At 36.0% G+C, this 19,720-nt stretch overlaps 1 protein-coding gene across 1 annotated transcript in view; it reads left to right on the top strand.

Annotated features, from left to right (window-relative positions):
* The window catches only part of LOC144968734 (SANT and BTB domain regulator of class switch recombination-like), a 43,582-nt gene that overhangs the window by 9,167 nt on the left and 14,695 nt on the right, over nucleotides 1-19,720 (top strand). The window contains exons 4-14 of the mRNA XM_078907366.1: nucleotides 4,490-4,559; nucleotides 5,345-5,385; nucleotides 5,877-6,068; nucleotides 6,763-6,821; nucleotides 7,278-7,372; nucleotides 7,760-7,825; nucleotides 9,225-9,311; nucleotides 11,646-11,711; nucleotides 12,078-12,278; nucleotides 14,859-14,976; nucleotides 15,437-15,591. Of these exons, the coding sequence (XP_078763492.1) occupies nucleotides 4,490-4,559; nucleotides 5,345-5,385; nucleotides 5,877-6,068; nucleotides 6,763-6,821; nucleotides 7,278-7,372; nucleotides 7,760-7,825; nucleotides 9,225-9,311; nucleotides 11,646-11,711; nucleotides 12,078-12,278; nucleotides 14,859-14,976; nucleotides 15,437-15,591 (1,150 nt within the window). The remainder of the gene's footprint in view (nucleotides 1-4,489; nucleotides 4,560-5,344; nucleotides 5,386-5,876; nucleotides 6,069-6,762; nucleotides 6,822-7,277; nucleotides 7,373-7,759; nucleotides 7,826-9,224; nucleotides 9,312-11,645; nucleotides 11,712-12,077; nucleotides 12,279-14,858; nucleotides 14,977-15,436; nucleotides 15,592-19,720) is intronic.

Genomic DNA, 19,720 nt, shown 5'->3' with positions numbered 1-19,720 from the left:
TGTCTCGGCCACAAAAAGTGAGTGAAAATTTGCATTCTATATTAGCTCTAACCATCATTATCGAGCACTTTCGTACCTACAAGTACCCACCAACACTCATAAATATATATATATATATACATATATATGGTATACTCTGAGTTTGGTGTTCAAAGTGAGTTGGTTGTTGGTCCACACTCTCTTGCTCAGTTGTGCCATGACAGCGGCAGCTTTGGCGATGCGCTTGTCTAATTCTGCATCAAGTGAGAGGTTGCTGGTGATGGTTGTGCCCAGGTATGTGAAGTGATCAGTGACTTCTAGCTCCTCGTTGTCAATGTAAATTGCTGGTATAGAGGGGACATCCTGACACATTACATTTGTTTTCTTGATGCTGATCGTCAGCCCGAATTCCCTGCATGCGTGGGAAAACCTGTCCATCAGCCGCTGAAGGTCTTCCTCGGTATGCGCGCATAGAGCTGCATCATCTGCAAATAGCATTTCCCTTATGAGGACTGTGCGGACCTTGGTCTTTGCTCTCAGCCGTGCCAGATTGAACAGCTTCCCATCACTTCTGGTGTGTAAGTGGACTCCTTCTGGGGACTCTTTGAATGCGAACTTCAGCAGTAAGGAGAAAAATATACCAAACAAAGTCGGTGCGAGGACACAGCCTTGTTTCACGCCGCTGCGCATGGGGAAGGGTTCAGAGGCTCCACTGTCGTAGCTAATGGTGCCCTTCATGTCGTCGTGGAAGGAGGCAATGATGCTAAGCTGCTGAGGAGGACAGCCAATCTTCTTTAGCAGCTGGAAAAGGCCCTTCCTGCTAACAAGGTCAAATGCCTTTGTCAGGTCAATAAATGCAATGTAGAGGGGCATCTGCTGTTCTCTGCATTTCTCCTGAAGTTGACGTACTGAGAAGATCATGTCCACTGTCGACCTCTTGGCTCTGAAGCCACACTGCGACTCTGGGTAGATACGTTCGGCGAGGACTTGCAGTCGAGCGAGGACAACACGCGCAAAGACTTTACCCACATTGCTCAGTAGAGAGATTCCCCTATAGTTATTACAGTCGCTACGGTCTCCCTTGTTTTTGTAGAGGGTGATAATCTTGGCATCACGCATATCCTGGGGTACCTTGCCTTCTCTCCAGCAAAGACACAGGAGTTTATGTAGTGGTTCCAAGAGGGCTGGCTTTCCACATTTGATGATTTCGGGTGGAATGCTGTCGTCACCGGGTGCTCTGCCACAGGCCAGAGCATCGATTGCTTTGCTGAGCTCCTCCATGATTGGTTCTGCGTCTAGTTCTTCCAGTACTGGCAGTTCTTCAATTGCGTCTAACGCTTTTTGGGTGACAGTGTTTTCTCTGGCGTAGAGTTCCAAGTAGTGCTCTACCCATCTACCCATCTGCTTGTCCTTGTCAGTGATGGCTTCCCCTGTCTTGGATTTAATAGGTGCAGTTTTCTTTGTAGATTTGCCTGTCGCCTGTTTGATGCCCTCATACATGGCCCTTATGTTGCCACTTTCAGACGCTTGCTGGATGTTGTCCTACAACTGAAGCCAGTAGTCATTGGCGCAACGTCGTGCTGTTTGCTGTGCTTTGCTGCGTGCAGCTCGCAGCGCCTGCAGGTTCCTCTGACTCGGTTTATGTTTATAGCTGACAAGTGCGCTGCGCTTGGCATCAATGACTGGCTCCATCTCAGTAATTCTGGCTTCAAACCAATCATTGCTCTTGCGCTCCTTTTTGCCGTATGTCAGAACTGCAGTGCTTTAAATGGCGTTTCTAAGAGAGTTCCAGCTGTCCTGTGCGTTTTGTTCTGCTTCTCTATGAGCTGTGTTGAGAATCTTCTCAAGTTGCTCGTTGAACTCTATATTCTTTTCCCGGTAAGCTGTCTTGCTGATGTTGATCCTGGGCTGGCCCTTTCTCTTTGAGTGATGAAGTTTTTTTGGTGTCAGTTTCACCCTTGTGGCAACCAAAGAGTGATCAGTGTCGCAATCAGCGCTTTGATAGGACCTGGTGTTACAAACATTGTTAAGAGAATCGCGCTTAGTAATGATCATGTCCAGCTGATGCCAGTGTTTTGACCTTGGATGTCTCCATGACACCTTGTGACATGCCTTGTTCTGAAAATAGGTGTTCGTCACGCATAGTTTGCGATAGCAGCAGAGTTCAAGAAGCCTCTGACCATTTTCATTCATCTTTCCTATGCCGTGGTGCCCCAAAACGGTTGGCCATGATTCTTTGTCAGCACCAACTCGCGCGTTGAAGTCGCCAAGAAGGTAGATGTGCTCCACTTCTGGGATATTGTTGACAATGGTGTCTAATGACTCATAGAATTGGTCCTTTACTTCAACCGAAGCTTGCAGTGTTGGGGCGTAGACGCAAACAAGGTTCTGCGAGCCCTGCATGGAAGACAGGCGCAGCTTTAAAATTCTCTCTGTGCCGTCTGTTGGCGGTTCAATCATAGGAAGCAATGTATGGCGTACTGCAAATCCAACACCGTGCTCCCTCACGTCTTCTGTGCCTTTTCCTTGCCAGAAGAATGTAAAGTGTTTCTCCTTCAGGGATCCCCTCTCTGGGAGTCGCGTTTCCTGCAAGGCTGCTATGTCGATGTTCAATCTGTTAAGTTCACGATCAATTACTGCTGTTTTTCGAGCATCGTCCATGGCCTGAAGGTCATCTGTCAGTCCTGAGCGCATAGTTCTTACATTCCAGCTTGCTAATCGAAGAGCTGGGGACTTCGTTTTCTTTTTCATTTGCTTGCCTGGTACACAGTTTAATGATCCACTTGTCAAGCTTGCAAGCTCTAAGCTCCAGGCACCCTCTGAAGCAGGCAGATCGTGGCGGGTCAACACCTTTCTGGCTGGGGGCTGCCCAGCTTGGGGCGGGCGGTAGCTGACCAGTAGGATTACGATGATCCCTCCCACCGTCGAAGACAACCCGTAGCGTCCAACTCTACGCCAATCGAGCAAGGACTTATCACTCGTAGACTGCTGTCTTCCGTGTTGTTACTCTTCACCGGTGAAGGTGAGACTGGAGTGTCCTCTCCAGGGCGCGGCCTGGGCAGAGTATGTGGAGATCCTGGGCTGCCCAGTAACCAGAACCTCCCTCTCTTCCTCCCTGGTGTGGTCCAAAGGATCGCACAGCGATACGTTTGGCATCAGTTTGGATGCAGATTTCTGTCAGGTTTACTCCTTAGCCTTTCCTCCTCCCGAAGGTATCCACAAGGCAGTGGAGCCATACATCGATGGCTAGGGAGAGTATGAGTTATAGGGGTAGATTAAGAAAAGTAAGGACATACAGAAGACACCAAACTACAGAATGAGTGTGAGGTGGGTGAGTGAGGAGCAGAGCGTGTACCACTCACCGGTGGGTTCTGACTCCTGCACCTTAAGAGGAAAGGGTCCCACCTACTCCCTAACCCGGTTATACCGCCGGGGACTCGGTCGCGCCCATAACAAACTCAGTAGAAACAGGGAACACCACGGGAAGGTGCTGTTATGGACACAATAATGCATGAGAGGCCATATGCAATAATCTCTGTCAAAGACAGGATTACGCGGCGATCAATGCACCTGGAAATGAGAGGTGTTGGGTTCGAAATGCACATCAATTTCCTTTCAGCAAGCGGGACGTCCGGCCCAGACCTTGCAGCTCCCTAACAACCAACTCACTTTGAACACCAAACTCAGAGTATACCAGGCATGTGTACTCAGTAGCCTACTGTATGGCAGTGAATCCTGGACAACATATGCCAGACAGGAGAACCGCCTGGAAAACTTCCACATTCGCTGTCTACGACGAATTCTCGGCATCAGGTGGCAGGACAGACTCATTAACAATGCAGTGCTAGAAAGAGCTAACTCCCTCAGTATGCATCTCATGCTCTGCCAGCGACGTTTGCGATGGCTTGGTCACGTACACAGGATGGACAATGGACGCATACCCAAAGACATCATGTACGGTGAACTAGCTTCTGGACGGCGACCAACTGGCCGTCCAGCTCTGCGCTTCTATGATGTCTGCAAACGAGGCATGAAATTGACAGGCATCGACTCAAACACCTGGGAGTCGCTTGCTGACGACCGCAGCGGCTGGAGATATGCGGTGATGGAGGGAGTGAAGAGAGGTGAGGAGAGGAGAAAGACGAAGTTTAAGGAGAGGAGAGCAAGGAGGAAAGAGAGGCAGCAGATCCAAATACCAAACGCACAGTCAAACTATGTGTGCAACAACTGCGGTAGAGACTGCCATGCAAGGATTGGTCTGCTGAGTCACACCCGTCGCTGCTCTCAACAAGACTGATGAGACTAAAGTCATACAGGGCGCAAACCATCGTCACTCGAGACGGAAGGATGCCTACTACTACTATATATATATATATATATATATATATATATATATATATATATATATATATATATATATATATATATATTTCTTTATATTTTGTTACTATATATGTTTATGTGATAATCATTTTTTATAATCTCTACGTATTCTCTTGTTGTGTTTTAGACAAGGATGAGAAAGACAAAGCTCCGGGGACAAAAGATAACAACTACAAAAGAGAATTGACCCAAAGAGGGTAATAATATAATTTTCTCCCTTTCTTGATCACGTGCCCACATAGATTTTCAATGTTAATGCCCATGTCAAAGGCAATGTTTTATTTAGATATCTTGCTTTTACAAATTAACTTTCAAAATATCTCAAGTTAGGCAACAGTAAAACATTGTTATTTTGGACCTTTGTTTAGTTAGTGGTATGTCAATTTGACATATATTGTCAATGTGCTCAGTTGTATGACTTCAGGAGCAATGGGACTGCGCTGTGGGGTCTGAAACAGTTAACTCTGCGAAACATGGGATGTTCAAATAATAAGTCACCACATTGGTTAAATGTTTTAACAGAATTTACTGCCTTGCTGTACATGGGGATTTCTTGATACGTTTAAATAGGAACAGTTGTGTCTATTTACATCATTGTGATCCTAGTTATAACACTGTGAACCAATCTCTCATAGGAGATGATTTTGATAAATACACCAGTTTATTTTCATTCAGTCATCATTTTCTTTAATCTCAATGCCTCCAAAGCCCCACACAATACCTTTGGTTATGCATTAACGACAAAATAGATAATTATGTCATTGTTTTTATCAGGACTTCAGTCACCAATGCATTGGTAGATGCTAGTTTTACAAAATGTAAGGTCATTTTAATAGAAAAATATAATATATATTGAGCAACCTCACTTTGTACAACTTTATATACAAAAACATTCATCCCATATTCACGTAGTTTTTGTCTGATTTTACACTTAAAACTCATATCACAATTTTCACTATGTCCATTTTATCTCAAAATCCAGCCCAATTATGGTGATCCATGTTTGCGATGAAGCCAAGAATTGTAAGTATTTTTAGAAAATGAATTTTCTTATTTCTCTTTTTTTTTCTCTTCTATTTCTTATCAGACAAATTGTTCTTTGATCTTGTACTTTTTGATTGTATGATGAAATTGTAATAAATTGTTCTTGTACCACCTGTTGTTTGTGTATGTGTTTTGTTGTTTTGGTTTTTGTTCGTTTTTTGTTTGTTTTCCTTTTAAAATCTAGTGAATTTTATGTTATTTCTACCCAAACAGTAAAAATGTGGTTTGATAATACAAATGAGCTTGAATAGTGGTATGGTGGAATGGAATAAACAATATTTTATATTAAAAAAAAAAAGAAAATAAAAGTAATTTCACTTTTTATAATGATTCTGTTAACAACACACAAAGATAAAGATGGGTAATTGGATAATGTAATTTGTAACATAAATAGTCAGCAATTATATAGTCTTTTTGTATTTTTCTATCCCCCTAAGAAATTTGAATTTAATCGTCTTACTTGTTTGCAGTAAAAAAAGACTTCCACTGCCCTCGAGATCTGTTGGTTCAGGAAATGAAGTATTTTGCGGAGTACTTATCAACGGATGCCCAGAGGTGGGAGGAAGTGGATATTTCTGTTCATTGTGATGTTCAGATATTTGACTGGCTCATCAAATATGTGAAAAGAGGAACTAAGGAAGTAACAGAAGAACCAAAGCTAGGTGTGTTACTGCTCGCTTTTAATTGTGAATGCAATGCAGCAAGTATTTTTGCTAAATAGATTATACATTTATAGGGATTTTTTAAAAATGTTATAGGTTCTACTTCAAATAACAATTTTTTTGATTTGCCATTACAACAACATAAAAAGCGACGAACATAGAAATGTAAAATTTCTGTTGTCAGAACGAATAACATGGTGTCAGTATTTTGCAGCGGTTTCGTTATAACACTCGTCTTGTCTTATACAGTATGGCATACCTTATATATAAACATAAAAGACATTCAAATGATGTCCTCCTGTATAGTTCTAAATGCAAAGCTTTTTGACTGTGCTTTGGAAGTGATTTTTGATTTTTACCGTATGAGACTCGATTATTTTAGATCAGCTTAGGAATGCAAACGCGTCTTGTTTTCTCTATATTCTCACCTGGAACATCCTCTTCAGTTCGTAGCTATTAAATGTTCTGTCATTCCACCCTTTTTGTAAATTGTATTGTTGACGTAATATGATTTTAGATTTGTTTAAACTATTTTGAGGTGAATGGATACAAACAAGATTTAATAAAAACAAAAACTGTAATCAACTAGCATGGGGGGAAAATACATAATGAAAATCACAGGCCTTCTATATTTAAAAATATAAATTACCATTTGATGTCAATTCAGGCTTTTGTTCAATTATTTCCTATCCAGAGGCCAACAATGTGGTATCCATCTTGATATCATCAGAATTTCTTAAAATGGATTCATTGGTAAGTTTGTTCTTTTTTCAATAAGAGTCTATATTGATCGAATATTTCTGTCACCCTTCTATAAAATACAGAAAACCATTTAAAGACAAGTTTGCTATGAAAAAATACATGGGGAAGATTGAATTCTGGGGAGAAGAAATTATATCACTGACTGAAATGTGTAAGGTTGGACCTATTAATATGAAGAATCATGAATTACCATAGTAATGCTTATGGGAAGGTTGAAGGCTTGAAATTAAACACATTTTGGTTATACAGTCAAACTGGATAAATTGGAATAGCGTCATTACAGATAAATAATTCCATTTAAGCAGTTTCCAATGAATGACTTTTATTCTAAAATAATTTACCAAAATGATATATTTCTGTTCTCGTAGTAAATCTGTACTATTTAATCTGATTATGGAAAAATTGGTTCTTTTATATTATTACTTGTTTTTTCTAATTGTCTCACAGGTTTCTGAGTGCATATCATTTTGTCACAAGAATATGTCCACAATTGTGGCTACCCCTTGCAACATGGGTTGTATAAATGACCGACTTTTGACGAGGTATTTTGTTTTCTCACTCTACACCAATGACAAAATATTACAAAAATATATTAGATGAATTAGAAAGGTTGGCGAATTTTTTTCATGGAAAATTTAGACAAGAAAATGAAATAAGAATGTGTTTTGAATACGTCTGAATTTCTATTTCGCTTAAATGGGGAGAGTGAGCTTTAAGTAGAAGAAAGGTTGGTTATTGGCTGAAATTTGTAATTGTGTAATTGCATTAACATCAAACGCCAAATTTTCATTCTCTTTACGCTAATATCAGAATGAAATAAATGTCTTAAAATTCATTTTGAGATAATAATTTTTTTTCAATCTGATAACGAAACCAAAGAAATAGCCCCTGTACTGAGTATATAAATATATTTATTTTTTTCCCCATAGAATTGCAGACTTGTTTACCCACAATGAAGTTGATGATGTTAAAGATAGAAAGGATAAGTTTAAGAGGTAAGATAAGATATCTTTGCTCCTTGAGTTCTGTTTTTTTTTTTGTGTTTTTTTTTTTTAATGTTTTTAATGCATGCTTTTTTTTTGTTTTTGCAACTGATAAGCTTTACCAGTATACAAAGTTAATGTTGTAGCTTTACTTGCAGTTTCATTCACACTGAATGCTGCACTGAATTGTTATCTGGGTTATATATTTGGATATATATATATTTATAAGGAATGGTAAATACCTAGTTTTGTAGTTTTAAAGAGTGCTCAAAAAAAATTTTAATTAGAGTATATAAAATTATAATATAAAAAGAAAACCACGTTTTTAGCAGTAAGTCTGTTGCAATTCTCTTGCATCTTATCAGTCGATAGATAGGATTAAAGGAAGGACAGTAGTTTGGATGTTTGTTTATTCTCATGACCATAATTTGGGTGATATGGGTAGTAGTATTGTTAGCTAGGGTCCTGACATTTTTGTTGTTTGGGCTAGTATGTTTTCTTGTAAGTCTGTGTGTGTGTGTGTGTGTGTGTTTGTTTGTTTGAATGTGTGAGCGTGTATGTGTGTGTGTGTGTGTGTGTGAGGTATGCGGGATAAAGGAGAGATGGATGCGAGGGAGATGTGAGTGTTGGTGGGAGGGGTAGGGGGACACCAGAGGTGGGAGAGTTTTGGGGTAAAAAAAGAGGGGGAGGGTGGGAATAGTGAAGAGACGGAAGGATTTATTTTGCTTTTTGAAATTTTTGATTTGTTTTTTTACTTGAATTTATTTGAGTATCTTTGGTTAGGGTGTTATGATGTTTGGGGTTATTTTAAAATGTTTAATTTTTTAATTTTTTTTTTGTGAGGCACAGGTTGAATCTTCTTGTACCTCATCGGAAGGGGATGCTTTACTTCACCAGCTCCCATAAGATTGTTGGTGTTTTGTTTGTGTGTATTTGTTCCCAGTAGTACATTGCTAATTTTTGTGCTCTTTTCTTTGTTTTCGTGTTTTATGGAGGTTTTAGGATTGTTGTATCTAGTTTTGAATGGGTTATTGTGCTCAGGTGTTGTCAGTGGTTAAGGTATTTTTGTAGATAATGGTGTTTTTCAGTTTTCTTCTTTTCTCCCTCTTCTTCCTTCAGTTGCATTTGTTTGTCCTGGATTGTTTTTGTTTTTTTTTGGGTTTTTTAGGGGGGGGGGGGAGCGGGGTTCTTTTCTTTTCTTTTTTCTTTTGTTGTTTGGGCTGGTGTTATTTATATGTTATGATTTGTGCTTATTTGTTTCATGTTTTCCACGCAATTGTAACTTAATTTACATTGTTCCTGTCAATTTATGCATACATATGTGTGTTTGTGATATGGTTGTGTGTGTGTGTGTGTTTGTTTACCTCCGTTTACAGTTTTGTAATTTGGTTATTGATTTTGAAATCCACAGTAAGTTATTTTCCAAGAAATTAGAAAAGCTGTTTGAACCAGAGGGTTATAATCCAGATTCTCCCGAGAAAGCAACATCATTATTCAGGTATGCATTTATTTAATCATTTATCAGTTTTATTCCTTCCTCATGGGAAGTCTTTAAATTATCATGAGCGGGTGGTTGGATGGGAGCATCACCCTTGAATCGTATACCTATGATGTTCGCATGGGTGTACGATCCGATAGTGATGTCGTTTCTTCTTCTCTTTACTAGCCTATCCTGCTTCTTTGGTTTGTGATTGTATTTTTGACAGGGGATATTTTTTTTCTGTAAATCTTCTGCCTGTTTGTTCTTGGTTATTTATAATTTAGCTTATGATATCTTTAGTAGTGCCACGCTGAGGACCGGTTCTTTGGACCGGTCCCACGGTCTTTTAGCTGTGAACCGGGGATCGGTCCCATAGTGAAGACCGGCGGCGGTCCTCACTTCTTATCACCTTTCAACTAGTGCCGCGCTGAAGACCGGTCTGATCACCTTCGGTCTCGCGCCATAGCCTACTACTTCCCCAGCGATTCGTTGCCTTCGGTTGCCTATCTTCCACCAATCACCACCCATCCCACTTAATTAATCGCACCACCCCCCTTTGCCATACACTAAACGACACAGACGACCATACAGGCAGACGACCACCAACCTTCACTCCGCAAACCGCCCTTTCGTGTGTGAGATGGGGGGAACAGGAGGCGCACGCCTTGGACGATTCCATTATACGGGGTAAATTTCAAAATTTACTACACCATAATGATCGCAATGACAATGATCTATGGTGAAGGCATGACCCCTCTTCTCTAATGGGTTATTGTTTGAAATGTATGTGACTACTAAAGATGTGTGTGTTTGTGTGTGTGTGTGTGTGTGTGTGTGTGTGTGTGTGTGTGTCGAACCTAGCAAGTAGCAAATCCGATTCTTTGTTTTCTTTTGTCCATCTCTTGTCACCACTCCTTTCTATCGCAGTGTTGTCATTTAAAATAATACAATTATATTAAAATTTCGTTTGGTGTTTTTACTAATCAAATAATATGAGTTTCATTAGTTTCTTCCTTCCAAAAAAACCAGTTATAACGTTTGAATTTTAAAAAAGTCCAATAGAATATTTGGGGACCCCGATAGCTCAGTTGATAGAGCACTCTCTTTATACGCAAAGGGCCAGAGATCGATCCCGGGTGCAGTCGAGTTTTTTCTAAATCCCTGTCTACTCAGCAATGAATGGGTAGCTGAGTTTGTTAGATCTGGCGAAAAGTCACCATCGACCCCTCTTATTACCTCATCCACCCCCTCTTATTATAACTTCACGTCTCTCTCTTACTCTTCAATGCTCGCTGCCCTCTAATGTGTGTGTGTGGTGGGGGGGGGAGGGGGGGGTAGGAGTTGCGTGTGTGTATCAACGCCACGAACAACTCGATCAACGCCTTGGGCGATGCCATTATCTCCGTTAATGGGGATAAATTTCAAATTTTATTAAATTATCGAAGTAACAATGAAGTACGGTGAGCAAATAAAGAAGGCATCACCCCTCTTCTCTAATTAGGTTACAATTTGAAATGAGTGTGACTACTCCGTGTGTTTTACTCCTGTAGACCACGGTTTTCATCGTGTAGCGGTCTTTAACGGTTCAAGAATGAACGATCCCACGGTCTCAAAGGTCAAACCGGTTCGAATTTCCAACAGTCTCTCAGGAATGTTCAATGTCGAAAAGGACCGGTCCTAGGACCGGTCCTTGCGGTCTTCATTTCCCAAGGACCGTAGGACCGTGGTCCTTAAGCTTGCCCAGGACCGCCCCGCACTAATCTTTAGGTTATGATTTTGATTTACATTTGTACTATTTTTGTTGGATTGCTTGTTTTTTTGTTTCAGCGGTCTCTCATATAACCTCATTTGTGTTGGAAGAGACCTAAAGCAACAAACAAACAAAAATATTCCTTCCTCATGGGAAGCCTTTAAATTATCATGACTTGAAATTTTATTATATTTTCATTCTACAAAATAAACGGAAAAGAATACAATTGAAACATGTAACAGAAAATGCGTAGAGCAAATATTATTCTAACGCTAAAAAAAATGATATGCTAGTCCCTGTACAGAAAATATATTTTTATGAGATCTAATAGCATAAATTTAGATAGCTGACAGTATGCTTTCAGACATAGATTCGGTAGTGACAAAAACACCATGGCTAATGTAACTTTTGGGTTTGTTTTGTATTTTTTTTTTTTTTATTAATGCGATTTTTAAAATCCAACAAATATTTATATTAATATAATATGATTTTTTGCATGCCAGTAATATGCTTTTTATTTTACAGCTATTCGGTTCTTTTTAGTTGAATATCATATTGTGTCTGCATATATTGTCACGTTTTCTGCATATTTTTGCATACAGGTGTAACATATGTAAAAGAATTCTGACCAGTTACCTTCAAACTAAAGTCCGGTGCATGCCTAGCAGGTAAATATTATTAAAGTTAAACATACGAAATTATATTTATTTATGCTGTTTGTTTTTTAAACATTTACTAAGGACTAGGAAAGAACATGTTTAAGTTGTGAATACATTTTTATCTTTTTTTTGTTTTGTTTTTTTGTGTGTTTTTTTTTTTTTTTGGGGGGGGGGGGGTTATTGTTTATTTTCTCTGTATGAAGAACGATTTATTTAAAAAATGTTTTCAGAGAAACATGTAATGATAAGAAATATAATGTTCAGCTCGATCAGATTTTATATAAATAAATCTTATCTTAATTACTCTCTTGGTTAATCTTATAATTTTGTTCTAATCCTATCATTGGATAAAAATATAATATTCTATAATCTCAGAATGACAATAGACAGAAATGGAGACCTAGTTTACTCCCATGTCCGGGACCCTTCTTTTGATGTCAATGACTACATATTAGAGCTAAAGGTCATGCTGAAAACGTGGCGTGATGTATACTGGCGTATTTGGGGTACTATCAACTATCTCTCTTGTAGTCGTTGTAAAGAGGTGTTCCCTCTCACTGAGTTTGGACATTGTAGGTAAGTGAAAGATAAATGAGTGGAAATGGAAATCTTAATTACTGTTGTTGTTGCTGCTGCTGTCACTGCTGTTGTTGTCATCATTTTTATTTATTTATTTTTAAAATATTTTTGTTTTTGTTTGTTTTGTTTTAAATTTGTTTTGTTTGGGTTTTTTGGGATTATTTTTTTTGTTTGTTTGTTTTTTTTTGGATTTTTTTGTTTTTGTTTTTTTGTTGATCTTTTAATTTTGATCTAGACAATCACATCTGCAAGAATAACGTTTCATTCTTTATTGAATTGAATAAATTATTTATTGTCGGTAAAAAATACGTTCACATACATCTTTTATACAAAAACAACAACTATAACAACAACAAAAAACTATATAAAAATAGCAGTTAAAAATGAAATTAAGTAATGTATATTTTCTTAATAAAATCTGATGAAAAATCAGTAAGACCTTTTTAAGCTTTTCACCGACATAAGAATCTTTACTATAAATACATATAAATTAAATACTATATATTTTACATAAAAATTGACATGTCTTACAGTTTTAATAAATATTGGGGCCAATGTCCGAGAACAGAAAAACAGATAAACAGATCTGAACAAGTCTGAGAAGCTGTGAACTTTATTATAAGAGTCTCTCAAAACTATTCAAATCGCTCTCCGTTCTCATGTGCAGATTATTCCACAAAACTGCAGCGGCATAATGAAAGGACTGGTTACCAAAATGGGTTGTTTTAATATTTGGGACATTAAAAGTATTGGTGTGCCTAAAATCACTTTTTTTTTTCTTTATCGAGACATTTTAGGAATAATTTATATAGAATTTGAAAGTATCTGTTGCCATAATTTGCATTCGCTTGGTTTCAAGGGGGATAACTTTAGCCTTTGTTAATAACTCTTCATAGGTGCCGGTATAGTCATTGCAGATAAATCTGAGAGCATGTTCGTGGATTTTTTTTTTCCAATATCTTAGTTTTTGCTGTTGAGCAGAAATGCCAAGTGAGTGATGGACAAAACTTAAAATTTGATAAAAGAAATGTGTGGAAAATTGTTAGTTTATTTAATTTGGAGAGGTATCTTCCTATTCTTTTTGACACGTTTAATTGTTGAGAGGCCTTCCTGCATATTTCCTTGATGTGAAGGTCAGATTTCTGATGGAAGTCATTGTCCATTCCCAGTAACCTGACAATGTCTTCACATGATATTGTTAAAGAATCAGTATTAATTACCGAGCACTTATTCTGCATTCTTTTGCCTACAGCTAGAACCTGGAACTTGTCTGGATTAGCCTTCATGCAATTTGTATGGTACCACTTTGTGAGGATCTGGCTCTCCCGCTCAAGATCATCAAAAAACTATCTTATATTATTTATCTTTATATTATTTATTTATGAATTGATCAAGAAGCTTTACTAGAGTGAGTCATTTGTTGAGCCTCTAGAATGCTTGGCACCATGTTTATTGCCTTGACAATAGTTGAATAACATCAGATAAAGATGTATGACAAAAGATGAGTTTCTTATTGCTCTCGACTGCTTTGGAAAAATAATTATTGTTTTTTATATAATTGAGCGCAGGCAGTGGTTTAAGAACAGTGGTGGAGGATAGAATGTCTATTTAGTGTGAAAAGGATGCTGTGATGGACTTATTTTTTAAAGATGATGCTTTAATCATGCATTTTTCTCTCTGATTTATCTGGCTTTGATACTTTCACTACTCACTTGTCATATTTTTATCTTGTGCGTCAATAAGTCACTTTTGATTAGTGATTACAATTCTCTGCTCTTCTATTACAAAGCCATTTTTAACAGTTTCTTGACTTTTTAAAATAACTTTGTCAATAAAGTTGACCACACCGAGTGAGAAACACTTAGTAAAGTAATCTGTAGTAATCTTGTAACTTTGTCAACATCACAAATAGATCAACTTAGAGATTATGCAATTAGGAAAAATTATGACCACAGATATCAATCAAAAACAAAATGTAAACATTCCTCTTACAATGAAAAATATTTGAAATTTTAAAAATAAATAGGCATGGCAACATTTACATTTAGAAACATTGAAGATTTTATATAACTATATCTCTCATATGTGTTTTAAAGAATCATGAATTTAAGAAATGCATGTAATTGTTTTTTGTGAAGAAAATAATAAATTATGTATTTAGAATGGTCCATGAAAAGATTACAATAAGGTCCGGAAGCTTACATATGTACACAATTTGGCATTGTTTTTAATGTGGTCATTATGTATCCTGTTGTTTATAATAAAGCTAGAAATTTGCCAATTGTAACATGCCATGTAATATCAAAACTATTAAAATCATTTTTTTCTTTCAGGGAATGTGGCAATGTTGAAATTTAATATCGTCATTGTGTATCGAGTTGTTTATAATTAAGCTATACATTTGCCAGTTGCAGCATGCTTTTAGTCACAGATCATGTATTATGTCTTAACATTTTAGCATTATAACTTTAAAACTATTAAAAATCAATTTTTTTTTCAGAGAGTATTTATGATTTACGAATTTGTGATCCTGGGATCAACCATTAGATGATTTAAAAACTTTGATAATATTTACAGCTATCACCCAGAACCTGCTCGATATGACAGTGATGTTGGTGGACCCAATTCTTGTGTTGGCCTCCATCCATGCTGTCACCAGAAAATCCTGCGATTTGATCCAACTCAAATTAGCAAAGTAAGTTCCACAATATGGTTCCTTTTGGCTGTCATAGTTTCTTCCTGTCTACAGCATATTTATGGTGATATTGATGATAATAATAAATGACATCTGTGTTGTGCCTTACCCCATTTCAACAGGCTCTAGGTGCTTTGCATTCATAAAGTAAATATAAATAAATACAATGGGAAATAAAAACATAGCAATTTCAATTACTTACATAGCGAATAGACAACACATTTTACACATATGATAGTTATGATGATGGTAATTTTTATACTGATTATCATGCTGTATATAACTGATTAAGTGCTATGAATCATTATGAGAAAATATTGTGACATTTGACTTATGTGGCATATTGGTCGGAGGTAATTTTTAAATTAATTTTTTTTTGGTATATATAAAGATATAACATATCCTCATCATTTTAATCAAACGTCAAAAACACAATCATTCTTATCATCACCATCAACAGGGATGCAGAGTAAAGGATCACATTGTCAGTTTACCAGAGACAGGAGATGGTGATGGGGTAAAGACCACCAAATCTACAATACAAAAGTTGTATGAAGATCTTCTACCCAGGCGAGATGTCATTATTCTACCATATCAAAGGCTGTCAGATGCTAAGTGAGTGTTGTTATACTTTATATCACAAGCCAAGCATTGAGAGTATTGTTGAAAAATAATGAGTATGAAAACATTTAGCTATGAATTACAGTCTCGCAATTTATTTGGTTCTGGTACAAAAAGGTAGATATAAAGATAAAATATTGATAGTTTCCTTTAGAGCCTTAACGGCCGTGGGTCTGAAGGAATATCCATGTTTTTGTAGCTTGAAACGGGAGCATTGACTGCTTACTACCCTCTAGATAGAATCTAAATTATATCCAAAAACCTAAACGCTGCTGGATGAAAGAGAGAGGAAGAATCTGAAAGGCATACCGGAATACAGTCTGCTTCCATTTATGCCTGATGTTTTACCAATCGAGTTATTGTTTCCTCTGCTAGATCTTTTTTTTACAATAAAACATCTGAAGCAGTGTGGCAATGCTGAAATTTAATGTGGTCATTGTAAATCGTGTTATTTATAATAAAGCTAAAAACATTATCGAACATTGTTAAAGCCAGAATTTTCCATAATATTACATATCATAATTGAAAATATTTAGTTCATTTTTCCATATTTGAAAAAAAAAAACCACACCAAAAAAAAAAACAAAAAAAAAAACAACAACAAAAAACAATTTTTGTTTTGTTTTTGTTTTTTTCTTCTGTTTTTTTTAAATTATTTTTAATGGAAAAGTAAATATTTTCATTTATGATGGGTGATATTGTGGCAAATTCTGGCTCTAGCAATGTTAATTAATATTTATTTTGTACTTTATTTACAACATATAATTTAATATCCTGTAGTCTAGTATTCGTTTATGTTGAGTTTACTAATGGAAAAAGATCTTATGCAGCAGATGTCATCTTGTCCTTGACACAAGATGGATACGGATATGAATGGTGTCATTTCAAAATAAATAAAGATATTCTCTCTGTATGGCATCCTGCCTAAAGGTAACATTATGATTATCATAGATGGGGGTTATTGTGGCAAATTCTGGCTCTAACGATGTGTCCTCGGGAAAGGCACTTTACTCACATTACCCTAATCGACCAGATTTGATTGAATACATACCTGTAGGCTGTGGGCGATATTGACAATACAGGTACATTATATGATTTGTACTATATGTAATTTAAATATTTCTTATAAACTTTATTCATTGAAAATTTGCATTATATATATATATATATATATATATATATATATATATATATATATATATATATATATATATATGTGTGTGTTTATTTATATATTTATTTATCTATTTATCTATTTATTTTTTTTTTATTTTTTTTTTTAATTTATTTATTTATCCTATTGCTTTATGCTCAACTCCATCAGTTAAACACTGTGAAACTGTAAAAAAATGAAATTGGTTTCAATTTTAGTAAATAATAGTGGGGAAAGGAGTTGGTGTTTTGTAGATAAAGAGTGATGATTATGTTTTAGAATATGGTTGTTATTTTGTTGTGTGATTATAAAGTTGTAAAAGCATTTTAAAATCTGTTTCAATGTAACACAATGTGCGTTTTCTGTTCTATTGCATATATATTGTCCACAGTGAGAGGTATTATCGTATTTTTTTTCACAGTTTGTGTTTGACTAATATTTGTAGACTTGATGTGAAAATTTCTTTGTTCTACTTTGTAATATGACGTGATATGCTTTCTTCTTCTATCTTTTTTTAAATCCACTGCAGTGTAGCAATGACTTTTTGAGCCCATTTAGGGTGCCCGATGCTAATGAGATGTTCGTGAATTGTGTTTTACGAGTTGAGATTTTTATGCTGCACTGTACTTGGAATTATTAATTACTTGAGCGAGATCCCGTTATGGACTTGAAAATGTCTGATATATTATTATTGTAATCGTCTATTTTCATGAACACAAATGGGAAATATTTGATAACTTAAAGCATCTCTTTAGAAATTAAGATATGAAGTTTTGCATAATGTGATCTAATCTTTAGGTTTCCTTTTTTTTTTAACTCTATAATTTAGTTTAAATTCAGAAACTCATCAATACATTAAATTCTACTTTAAAAAAAACAGAAAGAAAAAAAATTAGCACTGTAATGTGTTGAATTTAAGGAACATCATAAGCAAGCCAATCAAATGTTTTCATTTTTATTAAAATGATTTCTGTGTGACGAGCACTTGCCTTTCTTTATTGTTTCTATCATCTTAGCTATTTTATAACTAACTGTGATTATAACATTTCTTGTTTAAAATTGTTTCTTTTTTGCGAGTTATATTTCTTTCTCTCTCTCTCTCTCTCTCTCTCTCTCTCTCTCTCTCTCTCTCTCTCTCTCTCTCCCCACTCTCTCCCTCTCCCTCTCTCTCTCTCTCTCTCTCTCTCTCTCTCTCTCTCTCTCTCTTTCTCTCTCTCTCTCTCTCTCTTTTTTTTTTTCATTCTGACTTGGCAAGTGTGGTGCCTTGCTTGCACTTTTAAGTATTAAAAACCTTCTATTAGTGACTAACATTTTGAAACTTTTTAATTTAAGCTTTAATGCAAGATCGTTTCCTTCGTAAAATTATTGTTTTTTACAATACATCAACATTTTAAAAAAAATTATTATTCACCTTTAAAATAATAAATGTAATTTATCTACTTATTCATTTTGAGAAATTGCACATATGACTTATTTAGAGTTTATTGTTGAGATAAATGGTGCAAAACACGAAATTTAATATTAGGGATTTACGGGCAAACCTTTGATATACATCAATTTTCTGATTAAAGAATGGAAATAATGATGTTACTGCAAGCTTTAAAAAAAAGGGGGAAACAATGAGGAAGTTAAACTTAAGCTCAGATTTAATTACAGAAGCAAATGATGTCGAACTTTTGATTTTTCTCTTTATCGGCAATTTTGATGATTAGATACGCATTGGTGATAAAGGGGAACATTACACGTCACTCATAATGAACATAACATGTCCACATCATTTTGAGAAGACTAAATTACTTTTTAAAAATCAAATTCCGGGTTACCAATACCAATTACCTTCCATTTTGAGTGTTAGCTATAAAAATGCCCATGTCAATTTAGTGTTGTTCAGTTAAAATCACTGATATTTCAGCCTCTCTATATTTATGGCAACACCAGCATTGTAATATCCTCTAAGAATCTACTTCATAAACTGCATATTGTTTTAGATGTGGCCCTTTTCAATTATTAGATAAACATTAAACACAATCTGTTTTCATTCAATTGATAATGTTCTCTTTGTTATAATAAATAAGTGTTTCTGTAATTTGCTCATACAATTATTGAATAGATAGAATAAAAAATCAAAGTCTGTGTATTGTTACAATCATAACGAATTCGTGCATCCAATTTGAATACCCTCAGACGACTTCAATTACTGTTTTTAAAAAAAGAAGTAGTCCTTTGAGTATCAGAAAAGTAATGAACGTGGACTTTATCCCACTTTCTTTAGCACCAAAAAAAATATAGTGCTTGCTATCTTATTGATATGACGCAAGTCTATCGCAAAGTGCATTCCAACAGATCCAGCTACCCAATCACAGCTGGGCTGTCAGAGGGGTCAGAATGAATTTTAAAAAACAACTCGACTGGACATAGCGGACCACCCCCTACCCCCCAAAAAAATTTAATTTAATAATAACATATAGACAAGCAGACACACTTTCCAAAATAAGAAAATATCGATTTCAAATAAATGAAAAACATTAACAGAGACTTGTAAAAAATGTTTTAGCTTTTATTTAAAAGCATCTACACTTAACACCTGAACTTTGATTAAATCCAATGCCTCCATTTAACCAGTTAACTTCTGTATTCTGGAAATACACATATTTAAAATTTGGCCAGAAAACTCTTCCCTCAAATATCGATCAATTTGAATGGCCTCCATCATAACAAAAACTCTCAATCCTGGGACTTTGCCATGACGAGGGTCATATAAAATTGATCGATATTTGAAGGACGAGTTTTCTGCCCAAAATTTTAAAAGACATGTCTTTCCAGAGTAAGGCAGCGAACTGGTATACTACAAAACATATAAATTTCGTATTTCTGATCATTTTAAATTTAAAGTCGGATTTCTCAAATCGGTTCATCTCAACTTAAAACACTGGTTGATATTGTGGATCACATTTTGCTTTTTGATTTCAG

Source organism: Berghia stephanieae, chromosome 3, assembly GCF_034508935.2.
Source record: "Berghia stephanieae isolate SIO BIC M18660-M18661 chromosome 3, UCSD_Bste_1.3, whole genome shotgun sequence".
Taxonomy (NCBI): Eukaryota; Metazoa; Mollusca; class Gastropoda; order Nudibranchia; family Aeolidiidae; genus Berghia; species Berghia stephanieae.
Note: the sequence above shows the minus strand (reverse complement) of the source record. Positions and strands in the feature narration are given on the sequence as shown.